Source organism: Canis lupus, chromosome 9 (genome assembly GCF_003254725.2).
Source record: "Canis lupus dingo isolate Sandy chromosome 9, ASM325472v2, whole genome shotgun sequence".
NCBI lineage: Eukaryota > Metazoa > Chordata > Mammalia > Carnivora > Canidae > Canis > Canis lupus.
In genome coordinates this window covers 1117394-1143771 of record NC_064251.1, presented here as the reverse complement: position 1 = coordinate 1143771, position 26378 = coordinate 1117394, and the positions used below count along the sequence as shown (strand labels likewise).

The 26378-nt window shown below is 61.3% G+C and overlaps 5 protein-coding genes and 1 long non-coding RNA gene across 8 annotated transcripts; 3 read left to right on the top strand and 3 right to left on the bottom strand.

The window, feature by feature from the left end:
* The first annotated feature begins 6917 nt into the window (after window positions 1-6917).
* On the top strand, window positions 6918-9461 carry TSPAN10 (tetraspanin 10). Its single transcript, XM_025468480.3, has 2 exons — window positions 6918-7785; window positions 8806-9461. The coding sequence occupies exons 1-2, from the start codon at window positions 7025-7027 to the stop codon at window positions 9161-9163; spliced, it is 1119 nt and encodes a 372-aa protein (XP_025324265.3). The 5' UTR covers window positions 6918-7024; the 3' UTR covers window positions 9164-9461.
* Window positions 9462-10435: 974 nt separating this feature from the next.
* On the bottom strand, window positions 10436-13536 carry PDE6G (phosphodiesterase 6G). Of its 2 annotated transcripts, XM_049113840.1 has the most exons (4): window positions 13215-13536; window positions 11690-11967; window positions 11361-11401; window positions 10436-11012 (listed from the first exon to the last, which is right to left on the bottom strand). In XM_049113840.1, the coding sequence occupies exons 2-4, from the start codon at window positions 11833-11835 to the stop codon at window positions 10936-10938; spliced, it is 264 nt and encodes an 87-aa protein (XP_048969797.1). In that variant the 5' UTR covers window positions 11836-11967; window positions 13215-13536; the 3' UTR covers window positions 10436-10935. The 2 variants fall into 2 exon arrangements, with proteins under 2 accessions (XP_048969797.1, XP_025324100.1); XM_025468315.3 differs by lacking the exon at window positions 13215-13536 and having other exon boundaries at window positions 11690-12204.
* A 1353-nt stretch (window positions 13537-14889) lies between these two features.
* Window positions 14890-15881, top strand: LOC125755694 (uncharacterized). Its single transcript, XR_007412761.1, has 2 exons — window positions 14890-15104; window positions 15662-15881. It is a non-coding gene; the product is annotated as an uncharacterized LOC125755694 (long non-coding RNA).
* OXLD1 (oxidoreductase like domain containing 1) lies at window positions 15767-17000 on the bottom strand. Its single transcript, XM_025468314.3, has 2 exons — window positions 16888-17000; window positions 15767-16348 (listed from the first exon to the last, which is right to left on the bottom strand). Exons 1-2 carry the CDS (start codon window positions 16945-16947, stop codon window positions 15929-15931), a joined length of 480 nt encoding a protein of 159 aa, XP_025324099.1. The 5' UTR covers window positions 16948-17000; the 3' UTR covers window positions 15767-15928.
* Window positions 16991-22526, top strand: CCDC137 (coiled-coil domain containing 137). Its single transcript, XM_025468310.3, has 6 exons — window positions 16991-17217; window positions 17536-17669; window positions 19097-19319; window positions 20844-20926; window positions 21059-21138; window positions 21274-22526. The coding sequence occupies exons 1-6, from the start codon at window positions 17102-17104 to the stop codon at window positions 21487-21489; spliced, it is 852 nt and encodes a 283-aa protein (XP_025324095.3). The 5' UTR covers window positions 16991-17101; the 3' UTR covers window positions 21490-22526.
* A 1541-nt stretch (window positions 22527-24067) lies between these two features.
* ARL16 (ADP ribosylation factor like GTPase 16) lies at window positions 24068-26360 on the bottom strand. Of its 2 annotated transcripts, XM_025468312.3 has the most exons (5): window positions 26260-26360; window positions 25949-26007; window positions 25480-25593; window positions 24817-24932; window positions 24068-24670 (listed from the first exon to the last, which is right to left on the bottom strand). In XM_025468312.3, exons 1-5 carry the CDS (start codon window positions 26318-26320, stop codon window positions 24499-24501), a joined length of 522 nt encoding a protein of 173 aa, XP_025324097.1. In that variant the 5' UTR covers window positions 26321-26360; the 3' UTR covers window positions 24068-24498. The 2 variants fall into 2 exon arrangements, with proteins under 2 accessions (XP_025324097.1, XP_025324098.1); XM_025468313.3 differs by lacking the exon at window positions 26260-26360 and having other exon boundaries at window positions 25857-26016.
* Window positions 26361-26378: the final 18 nt, after the last annotated feature.

The window sequence follows — 26378 nt, the reverse complement described above, 5'->3', positions numbered from 1 at the left end:
CCGCCGCCGCCACCGCGCGACGTCCGGCGCCTCGTCCAACGCGCTCCGCCGGCTGCGCGGCCCCGAACCCGAGTTCCGGCGCTCCAAGGGCCCGCGCATGCGCACACCAGGCGGCCGCGAGCTCGCGGGGGGGGCGGGGAGCAGGCGGGGGAGGGGCAGACGGTGGGGGAGGGGCAGACGGCGGGAGGAGACCGGGCGGGAGGGGGAGGAGAGAGTAGACGGAGTGGGGGGGGGACAGACGCGGGGGGGGGGGGGCAGGAGACCACGGGGGAGGACAAGGGGGGGCAGACAGGGGAGGGGCACACGGCGGGGGGGAGACCGGGCGGGAGAGGGAGGGGGGACAGACGGGAGAGGGCGAGAGACAGGGGAGGGGACAGATGGGGGGGGAAGGACAGACGGGCGAGGGGCAGACGGGAGGGGGAGCAGCAGGGGGTGCAGACGGGGGAGGGGCAGATGGGGAAGGGAGAGTAGACGGAGTGGGGGGACACACGAGTGGGGGGGACAGACGGGGGAACCGATGGGAGGGGGCGGGAGATGGGGGTGATGAGCAGCGTGGGGGGGCAGATAGGGGAGGGGCAGACAACGGTGGGGGGAGAGGAGAGAGTAGACGAGTGGGGGGGACAGACAGGGGGCGGGAGACCAGGCGGGGGCGGGGAGCAGACGGAATGGGGGAGGGGGGGACAGACGGGGGGGGGGTGGTAAGGAGAGTAGAGACAGAGTTAGGGGGACAGATGGGGGGAACAGACGGGAGGGGCCGGGACACCAGACAGGGGAGGAGCAGCGAGAGGGAGGGCAGCAGAGGAGCAGATGGGGGGAGAGGAGGCAGAGAAGGGGGGGAAGACAGGGGTGGGCAGGTGGAGGAGGGGAGTAGAGGGAGGGAGGTACAGCTAGGGAGGGGTGGGGGCACAGGGGGTTGGGAGACCAGACTGGTGGGTGGGGATGGGAGGAAGGAGGGAGGAGCAGATAGAGAGGGGTGGGAGGCAGATGGGGGAGGGGAGGAGACGGGGTGGGGACCAGACTGGAGAGGCCAGCAGAGGGATGGGGAGTAGATGGGGAGGTGTGGGGGGATGGAGGAGGCAGTTGGGGTTGGGGAGGGGGGGGCAGACTGAGTAGGAGACCAGTCGGTTGGGGGGGCAGATGGAGAGAGGAGGGAGTACCCCAGGGAATATGACATTGTTTATGAAAATCCAGGCAAGGCAGGAAAACTGAATTTAGCTGCATTTTAGAGGTTGTGTGTGGGCCTTCAGCTCAGGTCATAATCTCGGGGTCCTGGGACTCCCTCCCCAGCACGGAATCTGCTTCTCCCTCTCCCTTGCCCCTGTGCTCTCTCAAGCTCCCCTCTCTATCTCAAATAAATAAAATATTTAAAAAATAAATAAAGAGGGACGCCTGGGAGGCTCAGTGGTTGAGCGGCTGCCTTTGGCTAAGGGTATGATCCTGGTCCCGGGATCCAGTCCCACATCGGGCTCCCCGCATGGAGCCTGCTTCTCCCTCTGCCTGGGTCTCTGCCTCTCTCTCTGTCTCTCATAAATGGATAAAGTCTTTTAATAAATAAATAAATAAATAAATAAATAAATAAATAAATAAATAAAAATAATAAATAAATAAATACTGCATTTCAGGGCAATGTTCCCTGGCCACAGAGACGTAATGTCCTACAAAACACTGTCGTGGCTCACGGGCCACCAGCCCACCTGCAGGCCTCCTGCTTGGGTCCGGCTAGTTGTCATCCCTGCTCCTGCTCCAGGCCCTGCGAGGTTCTGTGACCTTGTCCATGACTGTGGGGGAAAGCCACCGAAATGTCCAAGGGGCCAAAGTCTATGTGGTTTTTTTTTTTTAAGATTTTATTTATTTATTCATGAGAGACAGAGGCAGAGACACAGGCAGAGGGAGAAGCAGGCTCCACACAGGGAGCCCGACGTGGGACTTGATCCCGGGTCTCCAGGATCAGGCCCTGGGCTGAAGGCGGCGCTAACCCGCCGAGCCCCCACCCCCTCCCTGCCCAGTCTATGTGTTTTAACCCCAGGGCTCCCCTCCAGCTCGCCTTTGTGTATCTCGTGTGCCGCAAAAGTTAGGACCTTATCACCCTCATTTCCTCTCCATCCTCCTACCGTTTGACAATATCAGTGTTCACAACATGACATGTTCTGTGACCTCAGTTTTAGGGAAGAGGTCATGTGCCTCCTCAGCCCATCCTCCAATATTTGCTAGTCTATTTAGGTGTGGGGGCGAATGCTGGGGATGGAACAGGAACGGGGGAGCCCCTGCCCCAGTGGAATCTATGTGTAAACACATGAAACGTGTAAGTGTGCAACGTCTGGTCGCCGGCAACCGCTGCAGCAGAGGGGACAGAGGGTGACAGAGGCTATTTTAATTTTAAATAAGACGGTCAAGAAAGATCTCTCTGAGGACGTGAAGTGTGAGCAAGTCCCAGAAGAGTGACACAGGACGAGAGGGAAGCATCTGCAAAGTCCTGGGGCCCGGGAAGCACTGGGTTCTCCAAGAACAGCAAGGCGTGCAGAGGGCAGCGGGGGACTGGGCCCAAGAACCGGGTGGGTCGTGGAAAGGCATCTGGGCGCTAGTCTCAGTGTGTCATATTTGAAGGCCTTTGGAGGGGTGACGCAAAGGAGGCTCTCCGTTGTGTTTCAGACAGATTCTCTGGAGGCTGGAGGGACAGGAGACCAGGGAGAGGCAGGAAGAGAGGCCGGGTGGGGGGGGTTGCTGAGGAGGCAGCGAGACCCAGCCGCACGCAGGGTTCCCTGCAAGACCGGGACACCGGCCTCCGACTGGACGACACACATCCTTCCACTGTCGCTTTCCCCCTCTTCCTTTACAGAGCGGCCTCTGGTCTCGCTGCTTCTCTTCTACCCAAACATGTCCATCATGGGATCCCTGGGTGGCGCAGCGGTTTAGTCCCTGCCTTTGACCCAGGGCGCGATCCTGGAGACCCGGGATTGAATCCCACATCGGGCTCCCTGCATGGAGCCTGCTTCTCCCTCTGCCTATGTCTCTGCCTCTCTCTCTCTCTCTCTCTCTCTGTGTGACTATCATAAATAAATGAAAATTAAAAAAAAAAAAAACACTTTAAAAAACAAACAAACAAACAAACAAACAAACATGTCCATCCTACAGAGGGCAAGACCCCGTCTTCTACGTGAGGTCTCCTGGCGCCCCCAGGAGTGAGCTTGCGCGGTGACAGGTCCCCCGCTCACCTCTTCAGCCCTTCGTGGTACCGGGAGGCTCTGCCGCTGACTCTGCTGACGTTGCATCAGCGGCCGAGCTGCTAGGACGGCCACTGCACAATCCCACAGGCTCCAGAGTGGAGATTTATTTCTCTTCTCTGGGTTCTGGAGACTGGAAATTGCGAGCACGGTGACAGGGAGCTGGGACTCTCAGGGGGCGCTCCCCTGGGCCACAGGCCGCTGCGCCCGAGCATCTCAAGTGTCCCTGGCATCTGCCAGTGCGGCCCAGTTTCCTCTGGCCTCGTTTGAAGTTGGTGACCTCTTGAAGGGCTGCTCTCCAAGTCACCTTCTGAGGTTCTGGGGTTTGGGGCCTCAACATGTGGGTGCAAGGGAATCAGTCCAGCCCCTCGGCGGGGTGGGGGCTGTAGTTTGATTCGGTGTCGCCCAGTGTCAGGACAGGAGCGAGCAGAGCTGGAGAGGTGACTGGCGTCACCCGAGACCCTGGCGGTGGAGCTGGGGGCAGGCACCCAGGGGTCCGGGTGGGCCGCTTCCGTGGACAGGCGAGCGGAGGCTGCCAGAAACCTTTCCCATCTCTCCCTTTCCTCTTTTATTTAATTAACATCAACCCCACGCAGCATGCGGCCAGCCATCTTTGAACAATTCAGTGGCATTTGGTGCTGTCACGATGTCGGTGTCGTGCAAGCACCTCCTGTATCTACTTCCCAAACATTCGTTCCCCTCACCCCCCGAGGGACACCCCACCCCCATTCAGCACCGCCCCCAGGGCCCGGCACCCACCCATCCTCGTCCGTCTACAGATTTACTTACTCTGAGCATCTCACGTCAGCAGAATGATAGGGACGTGGACTTGACGGCTGGCTTCTTTCACTGCCTGACGGTTTCCCATCCACGGCGGCGTGGCAGCTGTCAGAGCGCCTTTCGATGGCTGGAATCATTCCACTGGGTGGATAGAGCACATTTTGACTTTCCATCCTTTGTGGATTGACGTCAGGTGCTTGCCACCTTTTGGCAATTGTGGATAACGCTGCCGTGAACATGTGCATCTATGTACTTGAGTCCCCGTTTTCATGTCTTTGGGGCGCAGCCAACTCTTCACCCTCCTTTGCTGGCTTCCCAGCTCTGACCACCATAAAAAATCACATATATTCACGTCTTTGTTGGCTCCCTTGATGACTTCCTCTTCACCCGAGGTAAGCTCCTGCTGACTAGGGTCTTTGGCCGTGGCTCAGCACGCTCCCTGACATAGATCAGTGATCCACTGTCCGTCATCTATTGTATAATCGTACGTCTATTGTAAATCCGTTGTCACCATAAGTCTGTGAAGTGAGCTCCTCCAAAACTTAGTGACTTAACACAATGACCAGTTACTACCCACCCACCCCGGTCCTGCGGGTCAGGAATTGAGGCTGGGCCCCGTTGGGTGGTTGTCACGTGGGAAGCTGGGGCAGGGGGCAGGGGCATGAAGCAAGAACGCAAATCACAAATCATCACAAAATATGGTAAGTCGTGTCCCAAAAGCCCCGGGGAAGACGGGAGGCCCCTGCCTGCTGGGCAGGATGTGATCTAGAACTGGACACAGGGAGGAGATTTCGGGGGACGAACAAGGTCGAGGGCGTGAGAGCCAGCAAGCAGCCCGTGAGGCTGGATTGTAAGGTGGAGGGTCAAGTGGGGAAGTGCCTGGGGCTCGAATGTCAAACAGAAGAAGCACCAGGGGGAGAAGATGGCGAAGGCAGACTGGGCACGTGGCATCGCGCGGGAGGTTCCCCCTTTCTCCTGCCATGAAAACGTGTGGAGGGTCCCTCTGCGACCTCCAAATAGCCCCGCAAGCCAATGACTGCCATTCGTGTCAACCTCCCACCTCCCAAAGCAACGAGGGAGGCATGGAGAGGTGTGTGCCCCTGTGTTCGAGCCCTGGCGTGGGTGGGGATCTGCTCGGAACCTTCCCTCCCACCGCCGTCCAAGCCAAGGAGAGAGGACAGGACAGGGTCACAGAGCCTTGAGCAGCCCTGTGTGCGGGGCAGCTGCGTGGCCCGGAGCCTTCAAGCGCTAGGACACGTGACGATGGTTGTGACCAAGTCCTGCCCCTGAGAAGAGAAGCTTGGAAGGAGGGAGGAGCCCGCGTACCTCAAAACCAGGAAGGATGTGATCTGGCCAGTGGACCCTGTCTCATTCTTACAGGGAATAAGCTGGGGGTAACTGGCGTTTAACTGTTGGCGGGTCTCCCAGGATTATTTCTGTGATCTGGCTCTCAGGGGTGAGCTGATGGAGCGGACGCTGGACCTGCCAGGCTGAGGCCCACACTGGGGCCCTGCAGTGGCGGCCACCAGGTGACGGAGGACCCCACCCCCGTCATGCCTGCACAGGGCTTCAGGGAATCCACAGCAAGGCTGCAATCTGCGCTTAAGAAGAAGGATGGGCTGCGTCTCAACAAGCAGAAGCTGTCCTAAGCCCTAAAACGTGATGCCTCACATGATCGGGTCGTGACTGTGGCGCCCTGCTTCAGCTCATAGCCCGGCGGCCCTGGGACGCACAGCTCAACAGGGCGGCGGGGGGAACGGGCAACGTGCAGCTGGAGACACCAGGGGCGGGGACAGCACACCTGTCCTGGTGGAGGATGGAGGGCGGGGAAAGGAGCCCCCTGCTGTCCCAGGTAAGCCAGTGCCCTGGGGGCCTCCACCCCCCATTGGGAATGTCTCCGCCTCAGAGGACCCTGGCCCCGGGTCCCACCCTGAGCCTGGCCGAGGGCTGGGGCTAGCCGGTAGGTGGACACCCAGAGGAGCTGACATCAGGATGGGGGTTTTACTGGCCAGGTGCCTTATCCTCACCCAGCACCTTGCTGCAGCTCTGAACCGTTTCCTACCCTGGCCCCTGGGCTCCCGGGGGGGGGGGGGGGGGGGGGGGGAGACGTGCGGAGGGCAGCACATGGCCAGTGGGCGGTGCCCCTTGGGGCCTTCGGGGCCTCCACCTGTCCTGCCCAGCCCCCGCTGCTGCTTGTGGACTGGAGGGCTCTGCTCGGTGCTGAAGGCCCCCCTGCCCTCCCCACCTCCCCCGCCCAGGCTGGGCTGGCACCAGCGGCCTGGCCTTGTGCTCCTCCTGCCCGTTGGGGTCTGGGCGGGGGGGAATCCTCCTGTGCTCCAGGTGCCCAGTGAAGAGGATTCCAGGCGGAGGGGGCCGGGGGTGCAGGAGGCTCGCTGCTGGTCAGCTGGCTTGGCGTGGAAGCCCTGCCCGAGGTGGGGCCACAGCAGCCTAGATCTCCCAGATTTCTGGGGCAGCCATGCCTCTCCTCCCTGCAGGGGGACAACGGAAGTCTCCGAGGGCTGGGAGGGGGTGGGGGGGATTTGAAATTGAGATTGACCATGAAGGGCCCAAGCGGGCAGACTTTCTCGCGGCTTCCGCAGACCCCCGCCGTGGGCTGCTCCTCCGCAGGCGGCCCTCCTCTACTCCCCACACTTGGTACAACCAGCGCAGCCGGGCGCGGCCGGGGGTCCTGCTCAGGGCCAGCCCGGGCCCCTTCCAGCTGCCCTGCGAGCCCGGCGGGTGCAGCCGTACGTGCAGCTCGGCGCTCAGAGCGTGGCGCCGACGGAGGGGTCCTGGCCGCTGGCTGGCCTGACGGGGGATGTACACGGCGCCGTCCCCGGGGCCAGCCCTTCGTGGTGGGGTGGGGGAGTCCCCCTGGACTGGCGGGGTGGGGAAGCCCCCCTGGACTGATGCTCTGGCTGCCACGTGCCTGGGGCCCACGGCCTCCGCGCTCAGAGGGCAGAAGGGACGGGCGTGTGCTCGCGGACACCTGCTGCCCAGGATCGCCTTGCTTGGCGTCCACCATGAACGGGCCTTCTGGCGCCTGGCTGCATGGGACACGCCCGCTGGAGCCTCCCCGGCCGCCCCGGGCCTCTGAGCCTCTTCCCTGTTGCCAGGCCCCGACACCTGGCCACCAGCAGGTCACCTGCCTGTCAAGTATCATGTTGCGCCTGAGGTCTCCCTGTCTGTTCCTCGTTCCTCCACAGGGCGCTGGGTGCTGGGCCCTCCCCGGGAGCAGCCCACTCACCTCACACCACCCGGGGCCGGCACCCCGAGAGGACCAGATCTGGCGGGCTGGGGGCGATCCGGCCTCCCCTCTCCCCTTGGGAAGCAGCTGCCTGAAGTACCTGACCTTCCTGTTCAACTTTGTCTTCTCTCTGCTTGGTCTGCTGGCCCTGGCCATCGGGCTCTGGGGCTTGGCAGTCAAGGGGCCCCTGGGGAGTGGTGGGGTGGCCCTGCCCAGAGACCCCATGCTGGGGCTGGCGCTGGGGGGGCTGGCGGTCGGCGCAGTGAGCCTGGCAGGCTGCCTGGGTGCCCTCTGTGAGAACGCCTGCCTGCTGCACTGCTTCTCTGGGGGTCTCCTCGCCTTCCTGCTGCTGGAAGCTGTGCTGGGTGCCCTGCTGGTGGCCCTGTGGGGCCCACTGCAGGACGGCCTGGAGTACACCCTGCGTGCGGCCGTCGCCCACTATCAGGATGACCCCGACCTGCACTTCCTCATCGACCAGGTGCAGCGTGGGCTGCAGTGCTGTGGGGTGTCTTCCTACCAGGACTGGACGAGGAACCTGTGAGTCCCAGAGGCCACGGGGCAGGCGCGGCAGGTGCAGGGGGCAGTCCCTGGTGGTCAGCAGGCCACACCCGCGTACACCCACATGGATACAGTCGCTGGCACACGAGTGTGCGCACACACGCACATACACACACTCAGGCCCAGGCCAAACCCCGCCTCGGGTTTTCACCAGGACCAGGTGGACAGGGATCTTAGTGGGAGACTGAGCCCGCAGACTAGGAAGTGAGGAGTGCTTTCAGTGAGGTCGTCATGCAAAACGTCTGAATGTCAAGTGAACTTAGGCTCTTGGGGACATCGCTGTGGACTCCACAGGTCTCCCTCTACGGCGTGTGTCTGTGCATGTGGGTGTGTGTCTGTTGTGTGCATGCGTGTATCTGTGCATGTGTGTGCATCTTGCGTGTGCATGTGTCTCTTGTGCACATGTCTGTGTGTCTATGCATGTGTCTGTGTGTGTGCATGTGTGTGTGTCTAGGTCTGTGTCTGCATACGTGTCTGTGTGTGTGTGTGTCTGTACATGTGTCTGTGTCGTGTCTCCGTCTGTGTGTCTGTAAGCATTGTCTATTTAGGAACATGGCACGGTATGTTTTTACATTCTGCTTGAGGACAACTGACATGAGTAGTGGAGTCATATAGACACCTGAGAACCAGCCACCAGTACCCAACTAAAAAGTGCCAGGCATTCTAGAAGCATCCACGTGGCCTTCTCGTTGGTGGGCCGTGTGTGACTGGACTGTGGCAGCCCCCGTGGTGTCAGGAAGGGTCCTTGCTTGGCGGGGCCCACTCTTCCGGGAGACGAGAGCTTGTGTGTGAGGTTGGGCGGGGGCGAGCCTGCGTGTGCAGAGGCCGCCGCCTGCAGGACAAACCGTAGGAAGCGGGGCATCGAGTGCACAAGCCCGCGTGCGCGCATGTGAGTGTGCGGCCGCGGCGGTTTGAAGGGCAGGTAAGGGGCACCCGCCTTGGCACCGGGCCCCGCACCGTGGGCCCCGCCCGCAGTCTGAGGCCCCTGTGCCCTCACAGGCACTTTAACTGCAGCTCCCCGGGAGCCCAGGCCTGCAGCCTTCCCGCCTCCTGCTGCATCCGCCCCAGGGAAGATGCGGCGGCCGTCAGCGACCCGTGTGGCCTCGGAGCTCTGGGCCTGGATGAGGAGGCCGCTCAGAGGGTGGTGCATCTGCAGGGCTGTGGCCCCCTGCTGCGAGGGTGGCTCCGCAGGAGCCTCCGGGCCACTGGCGTCTATGCGATCGCAGTCGTCGCAGTCCAGGGGGCCGAGCTCCTGTTGGCCGCCGGGCTGCTGAGGGCCCTGGCGGTTCGCAAGGGGCTGCTGCAGAGCTCCAGAACCGCGGGGACGGGGGCACCCAGGGAGAGGCCCCCTGCCTAAGTGGCCCGGCTGGCCCAGGGCTCACAGCCCAGCAGGACACCCAGGAAAGGCATCGAGTCACCATGCATGGCCCAGACCCCTGGTCTCCTCCACCTGCTGTGCCTCCCGCCCCATGTCCACCTCCTTCCCGGTTCCCTCAACCCTGCTAGGGCGAGCCCCCTGCCACCACTTGATGTCACACTCTTTTGGAGACTTTTGTCCTCAGCCCCTGAGCCAGGCATGGCCCCCCGCCCCACCCCACCCCGCCCACACCGCCCGAGGCCTGTGTAAGCAGAGTCTGCCCCCCCCCCCCCCCCCCCCCCCCGGCTGCTTGGATGAGGGGCCTGGCCAGTGGGGAGGGCTCGCGCCTGCCAAGACTGGATGGAACTCCATCAGGCCTCCACCTCTCTGCCCTGACCGTCACCTCCGACCCCCGCCCGAGGCTCTAAGCCCCCCAGATGCCTGCCGCTGAGGCCCAGCCCTGTGGCCCCACTCCCCTACCACCGGCCGGCCCTTTCCCGTCCACTGTGGTGGCCGGAAGCAAGACCCAGGCGGGAATAAACTTTCGTGAGATGCATGGCTCATACGGTAAATGGCACCAGTCTCAAGCGGGCAGCGTGGGGACTCTTCCCGACGTGAACACGGGGACCCGAGGCAGGGTCAGGGGCCCACGGCAGCGGGCTGCTCTCCCTCCTCCCTGTGGCCACCCAAGCTGGCCTTCAGCGCCTTCAGTTACCGTGAGTTTTTCTGGCTTTCACATAAATGGGATCACAGAGAGCCCTTGCCAAGAATCACCATCTGGTCCCTGTGGGATGAAGACACCCCACAAATGCCCCTGGTCTATGTGGACACACACTTGGGTGGCTTCCAGGTGGCAACTGCTGCTGGGGACAGTTTTACTAGGCCTGTGCGTGCAGGTGTGCCCGATTCCCCAGGGTGCGGCGTCCGGGTGGGGGGGGACTGCGGGGTCACTGGTGGGCACCTGTCCAGCCGCAGTGGACATCCAAGGACGGGCTGGCTGGGCCACTCGGCTGACTGCCCACTCTCCCTGCACCTGTCCCCTCACCTGGGCGGCAGGGCTGCGCTCTCCTCCTCCCAGCCTCACCAGTGCTGCCCAGCCCCCGACTCCCGGCCCCTGACCCCCACCACCCCCCGACCCCCACCGGCCAGGCTCTGCATCTAATGGGTCTCCCTCCTTCATGGCCTGGCCAGGGCCCCGCTGCCCCCAGCACCTTCATCCATACAGACCTGCACCCTCCAGCCCTGCCCCCCTACACACTCCAGACAAGTGAGTGGGGGCCACACTAACTTTACTCTGAAACAGGGACAGCAAGCATGGGCAATGCTGGACAGGATGCTTCCTGCTGCTGTGTTGGCTTCAGAGGGCTGCTGCTCTGAGGCCGCCGGGGACCCCCCCCCTTGCCCACTCAGCTCAAGGGCGCCAGCTGGGAAGACTAGTGAGGGGGGCTCGTCCTCGTCACTAGACCAAAGGAGGGGAGCGGGGTGTGATGCACATTCCTGGGACACCTGCCTGGCCTTCCTGCCCTAAGAGAAGGTCTGTGGGCCGGTGTTTGTGGAAGTGAAGCAGGGCCCGAGGGGTCCTGCAGGGAGCTGGTGGGCTTCTGGTAATGGGCGTCTGGGGGCTGAGGCTGCCACCCTGCGAGGGTCTCCAGACACACACTGGGCCATCTGGACACCGCGGGGGGGGGCCGGCCTCCTCGCAGGCACCCGGAGCAGGGAGCGGAGTGGGCGGCAGGGACCCTGGCCCCAAGCCTCTGGGTCAGGCTCTGGCGCTAGATGATGCCGTACTGGGCCAGCTCGTGCAGCTCCAGGTGGTTGAAGGCCTCCCAAGGGCAGATGACCGTGATGTCTGCAGGAGAAGGGACAGGGCATCAGGGGGGTCGTGGCCCTGTTGTCCACGCCCAGAGGTCCTCTTCCCAGGGTGTCGAGGGAAGCGTACGGGTACAGCACGCCAGGGAGGTGAGAGGACAGCGAGGGCCCCTCGGTGCTCTCCGGCACCTCCAAGTACCCGGCGAACCCACTGAAAGGAGCAGCCCCTCGGTGAGGCTAAAGCTCGGGGTTGGGGCAGAGGACAGACAGGCTTGGGGCGATGCCCTAGGTAAGCTCCGGCTGGAGACAGCACAGGGAGCACAGGGCCCCAGGCCCACGGCCCGCGGGAGAGTTGGGGGATCTGGGAAGACCCTAGATGCCGTCATACCTGTCCCCAGGCCTTCCATTCCAGGGATGTCGTCCCCAAACCTGCAGGACAGAGTGGTCAGGGCCAGTGGCCAGGAGGAGGGGAGTGGGGGTGCATGCGGGGACACAGGCTGGTGCGGGGGCTGTGGCCCAGTCACTAAGGGGCAGTGAGTGTGGTCCTCAGGGGGACAGTGCCAGGGGGCCCCGAGCCCTCCCACCTCCATGCTGAGGAATGAGGGGCACCACCCCAGCCTAGTAGGATGGTGGGACCGACCTCAGCCAGGAAAGGGTGGCCGCCCCCCCCAATTCCTGGGTAGCCTGCGGCTGGGCCCCTCCGCCAGCTCTGCTTACCCTTGGACGCCTTTCTTGGGGGGCTTGCTCTTGAACTGCCTGGTTTGCCGCTGCTTAAATTTGGGGGGCCCTTTTCTGGGAGTGACGGGCCCCCCAATCACCCTGGTGGCCGACCGGATCTCGGCCTTCGGTGGCTCCAGGTTCATGGCCAGGTTGGCAGAGAACCCACGGCGACGTCTGGCTTCTAGACTCCCTCACGCTGTGGGCTGGGGGCACACCAGTCAGCCCCCCTGCGGCTGCCCCCCTTGCAGGTCTCAACCAGCTGAACAGAGGAAGTCCTGGAACAGGAGACCCAGGGGGCCCTGAGCATGACCCCAGCAGGAGCAGCCAGCCAACTCCACGTGGGGCTCCACCTGGGGTCAGGCAGGGGGAATGAGGCCCCCAGCTGCACCCCCTCGGGAGTCTCCCCTTCTGCGTTCCCACCCACCGCAATCCCTGGGGGCAGGGACACCCAGTGTCATTCCTGGTGGCCGGGCACCAAGCAGTGCCAGTAACAGTCAAGGGAGAATTGGAGGGCAGGGTGCTGGGCAGGGAGGGGCCTGTCTGGGAACCAGTCCCGAGCTGAGCTGAGCAACCGTCTCCCCACCCCCACCCCGCAGTCTCTTCCCTCTCCTGGCAAATCCGCTGGCCACTCACTGGCTCAGACACTGCCTTGGGCAGCAGTGTGTCAGCTGCGGGTGTCCCTGAACCCGCTGCACAGGGTGACCTCCCCTCTGCCTCTCCCTGGACACCCTAAGCCCCACTGACCCTGCTCAAGGGCAACTCGGCTTCCCCTAAGCCTATTAGCACCAGAGGGTGACTCTAATCTCTCAGGGCCGCTGTGAGCCTAGAAAGTTCCGGGGGTAGCTCATGACACAGACAGGAGCCCCTCACGCCAGATGCCCAGGCACCACCCCCCTTGGGCCCCCTCTGCAGTGCCTGAGCGCAGCCTCGGGCCACCACCAGCTGCTGGCTACAGCATCAGGGCTGAGACCAACGGGTGGGCGAGGACAGGTGGTCCCACCAGGGGAAGGCTGCACCCCACATGACCCTTCCTCCCTGGGATGTGTCCTCTGGGCCAGAACCTGCACCAGCCCAGGAGGTGCACGGGGTCCACAGCGGCCAGCAGCAGGCCTGGTGGTCCCGGCTGCTCTGGCCCCTGACGCCCACGTCCCCAGCCCAGGTGGTGTAGGCCCAGCCGGACCCCTCCACCTGCCCCAGGCCGTGGGCCCGGTGTGCACACCCCAACCCATACAGGATGGCTACTCTCAGATGCCGGCCTCGTGCAAACCACCATCCAAGCTCTCCCAGCTGCCCCAGCCCCAGTCCAGTCTGCGGCCGATGCCCACTCGGGTTAGCTGAGAGGGTGGCCCTGGGGACTGCCTGCAACCATCACCTGATACAGGGGAGCCGAAGGTGACTGGCTGGGAGCCTCTCTGGATAGGACAGACCTCAGTGTGGCAGCGAAACGCCCGCCAACTCCCCGCCCTCTGAGCCTCGGGTAAGTGGCAGCCAAGACAGGCCACTGGGGAAGGTCACTACTCACCAAGCCCTGGGCAGGTCTCAGGGTCACGGGTGTGAGTGGCCAGGTATCCCCCAGCAGGGTGCCGGCTGGCCATTTATCCACCTTCTGGGTAAGCTGATTAGGATTGTCCCCTGACCCTATACTAATGAGATTGTCCGGGGCCACTCAGGAGGGTGAGGGCATCACCACGGAGGATTTAGGAGACAAGGGAAGGGGCCCGGGTGCAGTCAAGGGCTCGAAGGAACGATGAGGTGGGACGGGGTCAGGACAGGGATGGGCTGTGCCATCACAACCACCGGAGAAGGGCAAGACTCTGCTAAAGCTGCTTGTCTTCAAAGCAAAGAACAAACTGAGCTGGCTGTTGTCTTGGGACCCCCCCCCCCACTTTGTCCTCTGACCTTCAAAAAACCTGTCTTCACAGCCCCCAGCGTCCTGTGTGGTCAGGCCACTATCTACTCTTTTGGGCTCACCTTCTCTCTCTCACCTCACTCTATATGCTCCCAGCCCCTTTTCCACCGCAGGATCTTTGCATCTGGGATCCCTGGGTGGCGCAGTGGTTTAGTGCCTGCCTTTGGCCCAGAGCGTGATCCTGGAGACCCAGGATTGAATCCCACGTCAGGCTCCCGGTGCATGGAGCCTGCTTCTCCCTCTGCCTGTGTCTCTGCCTCTCTCTCTCACTGTGTGCCTATCATAAATAAATAAAAATTAAAAAAAAAAAAAAAGGATCTTTGCATCTGCTGCACCGTGTACCTGTCTCATTGCCTCTTCCTGGGGCCTCAGAGCGCTGCCCAGGGGTCACTTCCTCAGGGCAACCCCTCAGGATAGACCAGGATGCCTATTTCATAGGGACTCATGGAGGCTACAAGTCCTTCACGTTTACAGTTGTACACCTGGATGACGCTCGTGTTGACCTGTCTTCCACGTCAGAGCAGCACGCAGCAGCCGTTTCCAGTAGACCCCAGCTTCTAGCCCAGCGCCAGACACGACACAGGTGGTCAACCAGGCCCGTGACACAAATGAATGAACAGACAAGACCCACACCTGGGTGATTCTGGGCGAGCCTGGAGCTGGCACCTCGGGCATCCCCGACTCCCGTGTGCTACGTGTCGGACGAGCTCACCTGGCTGCAAGGACAAGGTGGCTGCCCTCTGGAGACATCTCACACCGCACAGCACTCCGCTGTGACGCTTGCTCTCTGCAGTGGGGCTAATTTAGTGGGATCCTCCAGATGTGCACCTGCACACACGCACAGGTGCGTACAAAAAAACCTCTGCGTCTCGGATGTAAGCCACGGCCTTGTGGAGCCTCGGAGCCCACCACGCATTGCTGTGCTGCTGTCTCTGGGGAAAGTCTTTCTCTTTCTGGGACATTTTCGAACTTGTAGGAGAATGGGTTAAACGGGCAGCTCTCTGAGATACAGCCTAATAGAGCTGTGTCACCATAAACCAGATTTCTCCGGCAGCCCGGGTGGCTCAGCGGTTTAGCACCACCTTCAGCCCAGGGCGTGGTCCTGGAGACCTGGGATCGAGTCCCACATCGGGTTCCCTGCAGGGAGCCTGCCTCTCCCTCTGCCTGTGTCTCTGCCCCTCTCTGTCTCTCGTGAATAGATAAAAATAGAATCTTTTAAAAATAAATAAACCAGATTTCTCTGAACCATCCAAAGCCTCCGGAAAGGAGGCACGTAGCTGTCCAGCCTGAGCTACAGGCATCTGACGAGGCACCGCGTTTTGCTTCCATTCTCTCGCCCACACATCTCTATGGAACACGCTAGCTTTATGTTAAAGCTCCTCCCTGGGAAGGCCTGTTTACCAGCTCAAACCCGTCATGGATTTATGCTACAACCTTAGCTTTTCCTTTAGATGAGAGAAAACACACACAAGGTCCTTGGCCTCTGCTCCATCTAGGCCGCTGGTATGAGCGCCTGGGCTTGCTGGGGGAGGGAGATAAGTGGGGTTAGTTCCATGATGGGGGTGAGCAGGAGGTGGAGATGGGCAGTGGGGGCCCAAAGATAAAGTTCTTCCTGGGCTCAACGGTCCTGTGGCCAGGTCTGCAGCTGAGGACCAGGCTAGTGCCAGGAGGCTGATTCTAGGGCTGATGCCGGAGGCCTCCGGGTCCTTACACCTGGCCAGTTGCCTCAATGGTCGTGGCTAAGTGGGTTGGGAGGGCTGGAGGGTCAGGCCCCTGCGGGCTGATGCACGGCTTTCTACCTGGCTGCTGAATGGGTTGTCTCCCCAGGAGCCCTGCAGCTGGAAGAACGGACCCTTCCCAGGCTGCCGACCGGGGTTCCTGCCTGCCAAGGGCTTTGCCAATGGCAACTTCATGGGACTGGGTGATCCTCCCTCGGCCACTGAGAATAACCAGAGCTGACCTCGGGGCAGGACTCCTGGGGTGCGGGGGCATGGAAGGGGGCTCCTGGGGTTGTCATTATGCGGATATTCAAAGCAATGGATCTTACTTCACTTGTATAGGTTGGTGAAAGCTATAGGCTGACGATAACACTTGGATGGCAACCCCAACCTGCTTTCTTCGACAACGTAACTTAAGTCCTAAGGGAACAGCACAGAAACCTCCTGTCCAACCACAAGAACTTATTTATTCTCAGATAAAGTCAGTAAATGATGCTTCCTACTGCCGTCTGACACCTGCCACGTGAAGGGCCGAGAATAAAGCTCTGTGTTGCTCCCTGTGGTGGAGCCGTCTGGCTGGAGCCTGTGTGGTTGTTCGGGTGAGTCGGCTCAGCCTCCACTCCTCACTCGGAGCTGGATCTCCAACCTGAGGAAGGCCTTGAGGTTCTGGTCAGCCACGTGTTCCTCCAGGGCAGCCAGGGCGCGCTCCCCACCATCCTGGTAGTGCTGCAGCAGCGCATCTGCGTACTCCACCCACACGCAGTTGGGGCAGCCACTCATGCAGCAGTTTGTGGGGAGCTGGAGCTCAGGGGGCGGGGCATACGGGGCTTCTGCAGGGCCCCCGCCGGGCAGGGAGGACTTGGGCTGCCTGGTGCCATCTGCACCTGATGGACAGCCCACCTCTGCGTGGTCCTTTCCAGACTCTCCGTGGCCGTCACGGACCTGGATCCGGGCCTGAGGCCTGTAGAGAATGCTGCTGCCTCCGGGAAGCCTTGGGCGCGGGTCCCAGCTGCAGAGTGGCCGCGGCCCCTAAGAGGACAGATGCTCGTGAGGCCTTGCCTGCCCCCAGCTCCGGGGGAACTGGCAGGGGGCTCAAGGTGGTGCGTCTCTGCTTCCTCATCTCCCAGGAGACCTGAGATAGGTTACTTCGCCTGCAGACTCGGTTTACCCTCTGTGACGTGGATGTAAGGGCCAGGCAGATGCTGAGTCAGGGACAGGCAGTCCGTGCACACTCCAGCAGGTGCGGGGGGCGGGTAGGTGGCACCCCACCGTGGGCAGAAATGGGGGCAGGGTGGAAGTGGCTCCTCCCTCCCTCTACCGGGCTGGGCCATCCCCCGCGGCCCTGGCCTCCCCCAGGTCACCGCCCAAGGCCCCGAGGGCAGCCCCCTCCCCCCAGAGGCACGGTTGCGCCCTTCTGTGCCTTCTCCGGCCCGGGCCGCACGGTCCTGTCCCCTGCTCTGCCGTCTCCGGGCCCTCGACCCTGCCGCGCCGCCTCGGCCTCACTGGCGCGAGGAGCAGGAGCAGGAGCGCGGGTCCCCGGCCTCCCGCACGCGCCCGCCGGTACTTGCCGCAGCGCGCGCAGCAGCTGCCGCCGACCGGCCTCCCCCGGCCAGGCTCCGCAGCAGCATCCTCTGCACACGCGCGTCGGCCCCGCCGGCGGCGTGACGGGCAGCCACCCTGGCCAACGGGCGGCGGGCTGAGCGCAGGAAGCGGAAGTGGCGGCGTGGGGCGGGGCCCGCGGAAGGGCGGAAGTGCCTTGGCCCGGGAGCGCCCGGCGTGGGGATGGCGGCGGCCCGACGCGGAGGGGCTGCGCCCGTGTGCCCGGGGGGTCCAGGGCGGCCGCAGGGGCGGCAGCCGCCGGGGAAGCAGCGCTCAGCGCCGTGGCCCGGGCCGCGCAGGTGGGTCTCAGCGCCCGCGCTCCCTGCCCGCCCCGCTCTGCCCGGGGGGCGGGCGCGCCGGAGGATCGGCTTGGGGGGGGGTGGTGCGGAGGCTCCAGGGTCTCCGGCCGGGCACTAGGCAGCTGCCCTCCCGCCCTCCTGGGCCAGCGCCTGCGAGAACCCAGCGCAGGGGCGGCCCCCGGGCAGGATGCGCCCTCGCCGGGCCCGCACCCCAGCAGCCAGGCGGCCTGCCGGTGCCCTTGCCAGCCCAGCTTCGGCGCCTCTGACTCCGCCTATGCCGAACCTAGCTCGCGTCCCACCCTCCTATTCTCGCTCCAGCAAAGAAAAGAAGAAAGTGAATTGCAAGCCCAAGAACCAGGATGAACAGGAAATCCCCTTCCGCCTCCGAGAGATTATGAGGAGCCGCCAGGAGATGAAAAATGCCACCAGTAACAGGAAGAGGAAGAGAGAAGGTAACGTGCAGGCCCGGGCTGGGCGGCGATGCAGCTGTGTGTGTCCCAGTCCCCAGCTGCCTGGATGTGCACCCGGGCTTCAGCAGAAGAAACCCGCCAGCTCGCGGTGGTCCGAAGGTGCAGGAGCACGTGGGGCTCTGACCAAAGGCTGGTGTCCCCAGGGCCAAGGAGGTGGCTGGCAGCAGGTGGCAGCGTGGTTTCAGATGAGGCTTTTTTTTTTTTTTTTTAAGATTTTAACTTATTTATTCATGAGAGAGAGAGAGGCAGAGGCACAGGCAGAGGGAGAAGCAGGCTCCATGCAGGCAGCCCGACGTGGGTCTGGATCCCGGGACCCCAGGATCACACCCTGGGCTGAAGCTGCTAAACCGCTGAGCCACCTGGGCTGCCCTCAGATGAGGTTTCGACAGAGCCCTCTTGTAAGGATTGTTGATTCCCGCCCCCCAAACTAGCAGAGATCCATCCGAAGGGATGATGGGTTCAGATGTACTTTGAGAAACGATCTCTGAAACAATTGAGGGCTTGGGCAGGGCAGGCCAGTGAAGCTGTTGCAAAATGATGTGGGGAGAAGTGGCTGTTTTCCGGAGGTGAAGGAGGGAATTGATGAAACCCTGCCTCCCCCAAAAAGCTTACCTTTCCAACCCCTCACTCAAGGCCGGGTTGGGTGCGTACCTGTCAGCCTCTGCCAGAGAGGACACGGAGAATGGAGTCTGGCTTGTTGGTGTTTTGCGCATATACGTTTGTCTTCTCAAGTTTTTACATCGATTTTTTTGTAACCTTCTGGTTTTTCATTGGGAGGTATACGGGTATAAAGAGATAGTGACAGAGGCAGGGAAGGTGGGAAGTACAGTCGGTGTACTGGCGCCAGCGGAAGGTGGCACATTTTGAACTGTGCTTTACTGAACTGGTTCTTAGTTTGGGTTATTTAAGACCTACAGTCACACACAGTGGTGAAAGGTATAAGGTATGGCATAGCGCCCCTCCCTGTCTCTGAATCCTGCTCCTCCACCTGAAACAAAGCACTGTTCATCCTCCCATATACCTGCCGCAGAGAAATACCACACAAGTTCTCATGTATCCATGATGGAAAAGCTACACGTTCCTTCTGTGCATTGGTTAACGTTCTGGGTTTGTGCGGTGAATCGTTACATAAACGGGGTAGTGATTCACCGAGTCCCCAGTTGACTAATGTTTAGGTTATCTGGCTGTTTTCCTTTTGAACAGAGCTGTGGTGGATGTCTTTGATGCCCAGCAGTGGGCGTGCAGATCCCTCCGCGTGGCTGCCTGAGCTGGGCATTGCAAATCCTCTCTAGCTCCCGTGGTTGGGCTGCCCCCACTTACTGGAGTCTGGTCTTCCCTGTGGCTCCGCACAGGGACAGGAGCATGGAGCCCCCCAGCACCACACCCCCGACATCTCCTTTTGTCCTCAGCCCAGGTGGCCTTCAGAAAGACACTGGAGAAGGAAGCCAAGGGAGTGGAGCCGGACATCGTGGTCCCCAAATTCAAGCAGAGGAAGTGGGAGTCTGAGAAGGCCTACGTCCAGCGAATGGAGCAGGAGGCCCAGCACGTGCTCTTCCTCAGCAAGAACCAGGTGGTCCGGCAGCCTGAGGTGCCAGTGGCTCCCAAAAAGGAGAAGTCGGAGCGGAAGAAAGCGTGAGTAGGGGTGAGGTAGGGATCCTGTGACTGTTCTCTGCGGTGACAGTGTTTTCTTGCTGGGGGACCAGCACCCCACCCCACGACTCAGGGGGAGCACAGAAGGAAGTGAAAACCTGGTTGGTTGCTGAGCGTTTTTCTCTCTGTCAGAGCTTCTTAACCCTGGGGGTTCAGGGAGCCTCTGAATCCACAGAACTCGTGGCCTAGCTTTGTCTTTGCCTTTCTCATCAAGGGGGGCCAAGAGCCAGATGAGGTCGAGGGCAGTTGTAATAGGGGAGAAGGGGAGATGAGGCTGATGCTCGCTCAGGAAGGCTTGCTGGCTCCTGGGGGACCATGGTTGCCCGCTGGAGATGGGTACTGCAGGTGGGGGATCCCACGCGGCTCTGGGGCTCCCCTGCTTCTGCCTGGCTGATGCCACCTCTTCTCCGAGAACCTGATCTGGGGTCGTTTCCCTGAAGTTGGGGGGCCTTCAGCTGTGACCTCTTTCGGTTCCAGTGCCTCATCTGTAAAGCAGGGATACTGGCATGTCCAGCGGGGGCTCGGGTGAGATCCTTGCAGGGTTCCTGAGGGTGGCATCCGGCACCAAGAGGGAGCCTACCACCAGCTGTAGCTCCTCTGCCCCCCAGCCTTGTAGAAGCCTGGGAAGGAAGCCATGGGCCGCCTCCCTGGGCCTGTGGGCAGGGGCTGAGAGGTGGTTTTTTTTTCTTTTATAGATTTTACTTATTCCTGAGAGACACAGAGAGAGGCTGAGACACAGGCAGAGGGAGAAGCAGGCTCCCTGCGGGGAGCTCGATGTGGGACTCAAGCCCAGGACCCCGGGGTCACGCCCCAGGCCAAAGGCAGATGCTCAACCACTGAGCCACTCAGGCACCCATGGGAGGTTGTTTCAATAAAAAAAGAGCTCTTTGAGATGTTCCTGCCATAACTGTGGTTTTTGAGATGAGCTGCTCCAAGCTTCATTTAACAGCTGTGAGGGTTGCAGATGGTCTGCAGCCTCCTGGGGCTGCCCGCACCCGAGCGCTCTCCGTACTGGTAGTCAGCTCAAGTGACAAAAAGTACGTCACAGAAAACTGTCCCACGTGCCACCTAGAGCCGCAGCGATCTCCTGAACACAGTGCTGCTCTATGAGACCGTTTAGGTGCAGCAGCACAATCCACATTGGGGCCAGTGAGTCTTGGGGTGGGGATGGGGGGCATTGTATACAGCACGGCCAGCAACAGCCTGGCCTCTACCCCTGAGGTGCCAGGAGCACCCCACCCATTGTGACCACCCAGAATGTCTCCAGGTGTGCCCTAGGGAGCACAGTGTCCCCCACTGAGAACGTGGACTTGGAACTCTGGGGCCTGCTGTTCAGGGCCCCCTCGGGCGCATGGCTGTGGGGGTAGGTGGTTGCCAGAGTGGGGACTTGGCAGCAACTCGCTGGGCTCTGCTGTGGGGCATCCTCCTGGACAGGGGTGACCTCTGCCTTGAGTCCGATGAGGTGAGACTTTAGGAGTCTGAGCAGCATTGTGCTTTCTTTCTCAGGTTCCAGCAACGGCGACTGGATAAAATCCGGCAGAGGAGGGAGGAGAAGGCAGCAGAAAGGCTGGAGCAGGAGCTGCTCCGAGGTAGCTCTTCCTGGGCACCTATGTGTCAGCGGGGTTGGGGGGTGGCAGGCGGCCGATGGGTGGCCGGGTCCTGGGGCCCGGGGTTGGTGGTTGCATGGGCAGAGGCATCAGTGTGCTCCTCTGTCCCCCCAGACCCAGTGAAGTTTGGCGAGGTGGCCCTGCAGCCCCCAGAGCTGACTGCCCAGCCCAGGTCGAGCGCGAGCAGGGGCCAGGTAAGTAGGCCTGGTCGGGAGCCTGCATGGAATGCCACATTCTCACCAGGCATACAGCTGTTGGACCAACACGGGTTCTTCATCATCTCCCCTCCTTCCTGAACCTGGCATCAGTCTTCCATCTCTGTTCTTTAGCCTGGGAAGAAATCGCTGATGCTGAGGAAGCTTTTGAGCTCTGGTGGCATGTCCCAGTCTCTGACCACGTCACTGGCCCGACAGCGGATTATTGGGGAGGAGAGAGAGCAGGCCGTGCAGGCCTATAGGGCACTGAAGAAGCGGCAGCAGCAGGGGACTCAGTCACCACAGCCACCCCACCTCGCTTCCAGGAAGAAGGCAGAGACGTGTCTGTGACGGCAGGACCAGGGCATCCACGCCTGTGTGGGGGGAGGACGAGTACACGGCCTGGAACACACACTGGGACTCTCAGGGGCCCCCATGGACTCGCTCTCTGGTGCAGAAGGCTCCAGGCCTTTGCTCTCATTTTTTCTCCTTAGGATGGCTCTCCTGTGAGTGACCGTCTGCTTGTGTGTCTGAAGTCCCCATAGAGTGGCCAACAGCTGTTTGGGACACAGTCGGGCACACCTAGCCTCATTCCCCTGAAGCTGGCATCACTCACAGCTTTGTTCTGAATACTCAGGTCCAGGCTGAGATAACTCAGGGCCACTTTAGGGAGGACAGTCCTTAAACGCCAGTCCACTGGAGAGACTAAATGCCAGTCCACTGGAGAGACCGTGCTCGCTCGGCCGAATCTAACTGAAGCTCTGTGGGGCTGAACAGCACAGCATGGCTGAAAGCACAGGCCAGGCAGCAGGTCGGGGTCCACATCCCTACAGAGGCAGGTGGAGCCCACCCAGGCTCTCACTGGGGTACAGAGACTGATGGCACCACCCACACCTAGTGGGTTTGAGAGGAGGTTGGTTGGGGAAAAAAGAGGTATGAAACCGTGTGATGGCAAGGACAGGACCCTGGCCCAGGTCCTGCCTGTGGTTAGAAAAAGGCGATGTGGGAATTCCTGCCAACCACAGGGCCTGGTGAGGTTTGACCCTTCCACGAGAGCCGAGGGAGGGAAGAAGGGAGGGCGGGCGGGCGGGCGTGCATGTCCAGACAGCAATGTGCTTAAGACCTTAAGGGGAGAGTCCTGCTGCTCCTACCCTGGTGAGGACAGCACCTGGCTCTGCTTGGGCTCACCAGTTCTGGCTCTGTAGCTGGCAGACGTGGGCCTGGACAGTCCAGGAAATGCTCTATCTCAGCCTTGGCCAGGTGGCCCTGCAGTATGGCCCTACACAGGCAGTGTGCTCTGTGGGATCCTTCTTTTGCCCTTGTTTGCATCCTTTATTTATTTATTTATTTTTTAAACTTGAGTTAAACAAACTTAAGTTGAAGTTGTATTTGTGCTCGAGGGTGTCTTTCTGTGTGGTGGGGGCCCTGTCCTACATTGGGTGACCAGGAGTGCTAGGCGCCCTGCAGCAGCCAGGACTCAAGCCAGGTCTCCAGTGGCAGTGGGGTGGGCAGCACGCCTGCTCCTTCAGTGGCTGGCACCCTTTCTGCGGTAAGATTCCAGGACGTGGCACAGTGGCAAGACCAGGACTGAACGAGTCCCTGAGAAATGCCCATGCTCCTGGACGTGTTGCCAAGCGTGGCACTAAAGCAGGAAGATGGAAACAGGTTGTGGCTGGAGGAGGTCTGCCTTTCACAACCAGGTTCACCAGTCACATGGCATATGGAATCCTCTCAGGCCTGTCAGAGTGTCCCCAAAACTCAACAACTTGGCCCGGGGTAGCTTTATCATGAGATGTCACCAGATGTAAAGTTTGAGGTGGAGCCTGTGCCAGGGGGCCACCCCTGAGAGATGGTGCCCAGACTGGGGTCACCCCAAAGACAGCCAGGTGCTTGTCTCCTGAGCGTGCACGGTGTGTAACTGAAGCGGGGCGGGGTGGGGGTGGTGGGTGAAGGCTGGGGACTCTGGGTGCCAAGTTGTCTGAAAGCCACAAGGACTTCATCCTGGGGTGGAGGCCATTCACACCCAGGGCTGCATGGGGCGATTCACGGGACAGTGACGCAGCACACAGTGATCCCAGACTTTCCAGAGAGGAGCACGTCCACGGGGTGGGTGGGGGGCAGAGACTCAGCCCCAGGGGCCCCGCAAGAGCTTCTCGGAGGCATCCAACTCCTGTATACAGACCCTGGCAGCGAAGTAGCCAAGTGGAAACTGCGGCTGAAGCCTGGGCCCTGCTCTGCTCTGCACGTCCGGAGGCCCTACTAGCCTCACCCGCCAGCTGAGCTGAAGAAATCCATCTGTAGGAAACACCACCACACCCGGAGCAGAGGGCTTAACCCCAACCACAGTGGGCTGAACAGCAGCCCTGAGAACATGTCTCATTGTAACCCTGGGGACATACAAGCGTGACCTTATTTTGACAAACGGTCTTTGCAGATGCAACTAGAGATCTCGAAATCATCCTAGATTTAGGGTGGGCCCTAGATCCAGTAACGGGTCCCTATAAGGAGAGAAGGCCACATGCAGAGGCAAGCATTCTAGTTCCACAAGTCACAAGCCAAGTTCTATGGAGAACTGCCAGCAGCCACTTGAAGCCAGAAAAGCAGCAAGGAATGCATTCTGCCTCATAGCCTCTAGAAGGAACCAGCGCTGCGGACACCTTGCTGTTAGTTTTTTGACCTCCAGGACCATGAGCATAAATTTAGGTGGCTGTGAGCCATCAAGTTGGTGACAATTTGTTACGGAGACCCTAGGATACGAATACACCCGACAGGTGTTCTGCAAACCCCCCAGCTGAGATCAGGATGAGCTTGCCAGGACCTCCTGCGCTCTATCAGAGCCGCCCCCACGCTCGCCTACCCGTGGGACCCCGATGCCCTCCTGGGCACACATGTGCATTCGGCACGTGAACTAATGAAAACACTGTTCTCGTTTTGACTCCAGGCTTGGTTCTTTCTATGACAGCGGCCTCACACATGTCGGCATGTCAGAAACTCGTGGGTACGATCTGTACCACAGTCAAGAGACCAAGTCTGCGGGGCTGTGCAGCGCAAACACCTCTGGGAAAGAGCAGTCCTGATGGGAAAGGAGTAGATTCCAGGACGGCAGCAGGACACCCAGCCACCCTGCAAGCCCAGCTTCCTCTCCCTGCCGTGGGGACAATTTTTTCATTCAGAGGCCAGCTATCAGGAGTCTCTGTAACTGGGGTGCCTCAGTTTGCCCATCACTGCAACTCAGGCCAGGAGCCCCTCGGCTTGTGTTGGGTCATCCCGTCCCTGACGAGTAGAGATCGCTGGAGGCCGAACGGTGCTATTCTCTGCCTCCTCCCCGGAGCTAGCCTGTCACACTTCTGCTCCAGGTGGTCAGCGGTCAGGCCTGTGGGTGTCCTGGAGCCAGTGCATGACCTCAGATAAGCCAGTGCCCTTGTGGGCACTGATTTCTGCCGTGGTGATGTTCTGCTTGGCACAGGCAATGATGTCTGGGAGTCTGATCAAGGACTTCATCTCCTCGATGGTCATGTAACAGGGCAGATCACTAGAGCAGAAGCAGCACGCAGTCACGGTGTGCTGCCACAAGCCCATCCCAGCCCTCGCCGCCCCATGAGCCACCCTCCTGGCTATGGTCCAAGGGAGCTCCTCCCCAGGGGCACCCCACACTCCTCCAGGAGGACAGACCCCTACATTTTATTGAAGAGTATCAGGACTGATGCTTCTGCGAGTCCTTCTGCAGAAAGAAGACCCAGGAGTTGCACACAGGATGCGGACAGCTGAGTGGGGTTGGCGGCATCCATCATGAACTGGGGAAGAAAATGCAGACCAAGACCACCCCATGAGGGAGACATTGCCAAATGCCCTCCTTTGGGCATCGAGACCTTGCTCAGAAAAGCAAAATGACTTTTAAACAAACGACTTTGGGGTCAGGGGAAATAGAGGAAATTGAATTGCACGAGAGTGACCTGGTGTCACTTGTTTCCACCCATGTGGAAGCCTCTCTACTCGTGTGGCCGTCACTTCTCCCAGGAAGGGTCCTGGGATTTGGGGCCAGGCCTTGCTAGGATGGAACAAACCCACAATGGGTACAATTCAATAGTCAATATTAAAACACACCCATGGGAACACCGCAGACAGCAAGCGCCTTACAAATGGAAAATAAACACTTCCGCCAGCAAGCCCCACACAGGCTGTGCATCAGCTCTGGGGCAGGAGCACTAGGGATCAAACTGGGGTCCCAAAAGGAAGCCACTGGAAGCTGAGTCCTGTTCCCTTGACTAGCTAGCATCACTGCCCAGGAACCCAAACTCCTGCCCAGCAATGCCCAAAGCAGCCCACCAGCTGCTGACCTACCAGGAGACAATGGCAATCTCCATAGTAGCTGGGCCAGATGGGGCCCATGCAGCCCCCCAGCTCCCGGATGGTGATCTTCCTCGGGACCACGATGTCTGTCAGGTCGGTGCCCACCTGTGGGAAAAAACCAGGAAGCATTAAGGACACAGGCGCTTCTCCACTGGGAACGTCCACTAGCCTAAGGCCCAACACACCGGCTCTCAGGGGCTTAGACCGTCAAGCACAACCCCAAGCAAAGAAGGTGAAACTGGCTTCCAAGGGCCAACGCCCTAACCCCAGAGCTGACTGGCCGCGGCTCCAACACCCACCAGCGGGTCGGCCTCTGGGGGACCAGCTCCGTCCCAGGGGGCAGGCTCCTCCCCGTGACACCGGCTCACCTGCCGCGGGCTGCCCTAAAACACCGACCGGCCGGACTCCAGGCCCCAGAGGGTACCCGTTTGTGCCAACCCGCGGGAGAGCGGAAGCCTACCGTGGGCCGCGTCGGGGGGGGGTCGCCCAGGTCGCCCTTCCCATCCGCGGAGCTCAGCTGTGCGGGCCGTCAAGGATGCGGAGCCAGGCAGGGAAGGCGGCGGCGGCCGGAGCCCGCCCCGGGCCCCCCCGGGCGCCCCAGCCCCGCCCCCCCGGGCGCCCCGCTCCCCCAGGTGTCCCAGCCCCGCCCCCCCGCGCCCCAGGCCCCCGCGCCCCCGGGCGCCCCAGCCCCGCTCCTCCGGGCGCCCCGCTCCCCCGGGGTCCCAGGCCCCCCACCCCCACTCCCGGCCCCCGCCCCGCGCGGAAGGATAGTCTGCAGCCTCTTCACCAACAGCGTCTTGCCGACGCCCGCGGCCCCCAGCAGCAGACACATCGCGCCCCCGCCCCCGCCTCGGGCACGCGGCGCAAGTCCCGCCCCCCCGCGCCCTCAT

Excerpts from the sequence above, each read along its gene's own strand:
- CCDC137 (XM_025468310.3), top strand. The coding sequence starts at position 17,102 with ATGGCGGCGGCCCGACGCGGAGGGGCTGCGCCCGTGTGCCCGGGGGGT. Across the intron at positions 19,320-20,843 it reads AAGTCGGAGCGGAAGAAAGC|GTTCCAGCAACGGCGACTGG; the intron begins GTGAGTAGGGGT and ends TTTCTTTCTCAG. Across the intron at positions 21,139-21,273 it reads CGAGCGCGAGCAGGGGCCAG|CCTGGGAAGAAATCGCTGAT; the intron begins GTAAGTAGGCCT and ends TCTGTTCTTTAG.
- ARL16 (XM_025468312.3), bottom strand. The coding sequence starts at position 26,320 with ATGTGTCTGCTGCTGGGGGCCGCGGGCGTCGGCAAGACGCTGTTGGTG. Across the intron at positions 26,008-26,259 it reads GTTGGTGAAGAGGCTGCAGA|AGCTGAGCTCCGCGGATGGG; the intron begins CTATCCTTCCGC and ends GACGGCCCGCAC. Across the intron at positions 24,671-24,816 it reads CTGATACTCTTCAATAAAAT|TGATCTGCCCTGTTACATGA; the intron begins GTAGGGGTCTGT and ends CTTCTGCTCTAG.
- OXLD1 (XM_025468314.3), bottom strand. The coding sequence starts at position 16,947 with ATGCTGCTGCGGAGCCTGGCCGGGGGAGGCCGGTCGGCGGCAGCTGCT. Across the intron at positions 16,349-16,887 it reads CAGCTGCTGCGCGCGCTGCG|GGGCCGCGGCCACTCTGCAG; the intron begins GCAAGTACCGGC and ends CTGTCCTCTTAG.
- PDE6G (XM_049113840.1), bottom strand. The coding sequence starts at position 11,835 with ATGAACCTGGAGCCACCGAAGGCCGAGATCCGGTCGGCCACCAGGGTG. Across the intron at positions 11,402-11,689 it reads CCCAAGAAAGGCGTCCAAGG|GTTTGGGGACGACATCCCTG; the intron begins GTAAGCAGAGCT and ends TCTGTCCTGCAG. Across the intron at positions 11,013-11,360 it reads AATGGAAGGCCTGGGGACAG|ACATCACGGTCATCTGCCCT; the intron begins GTATGACGGCAT and ends CTTCTCCTGCAG.
- TSPAN10 (XM_025468480.3), top strand. The coding sequence starts at position 7,025 with ATGAACGGGCCTTCTGGCGCCTGGCTGCATGGGACACGCCCGCTGGAG. Across the intron at positions 7,786-8,805 it reads CAGGACTGGACGAGGAACCT|GCACTTTAACTGCAGCTCCC; the intron begins GTGAGTCCCAGA and ends GTGCCCTCACAG.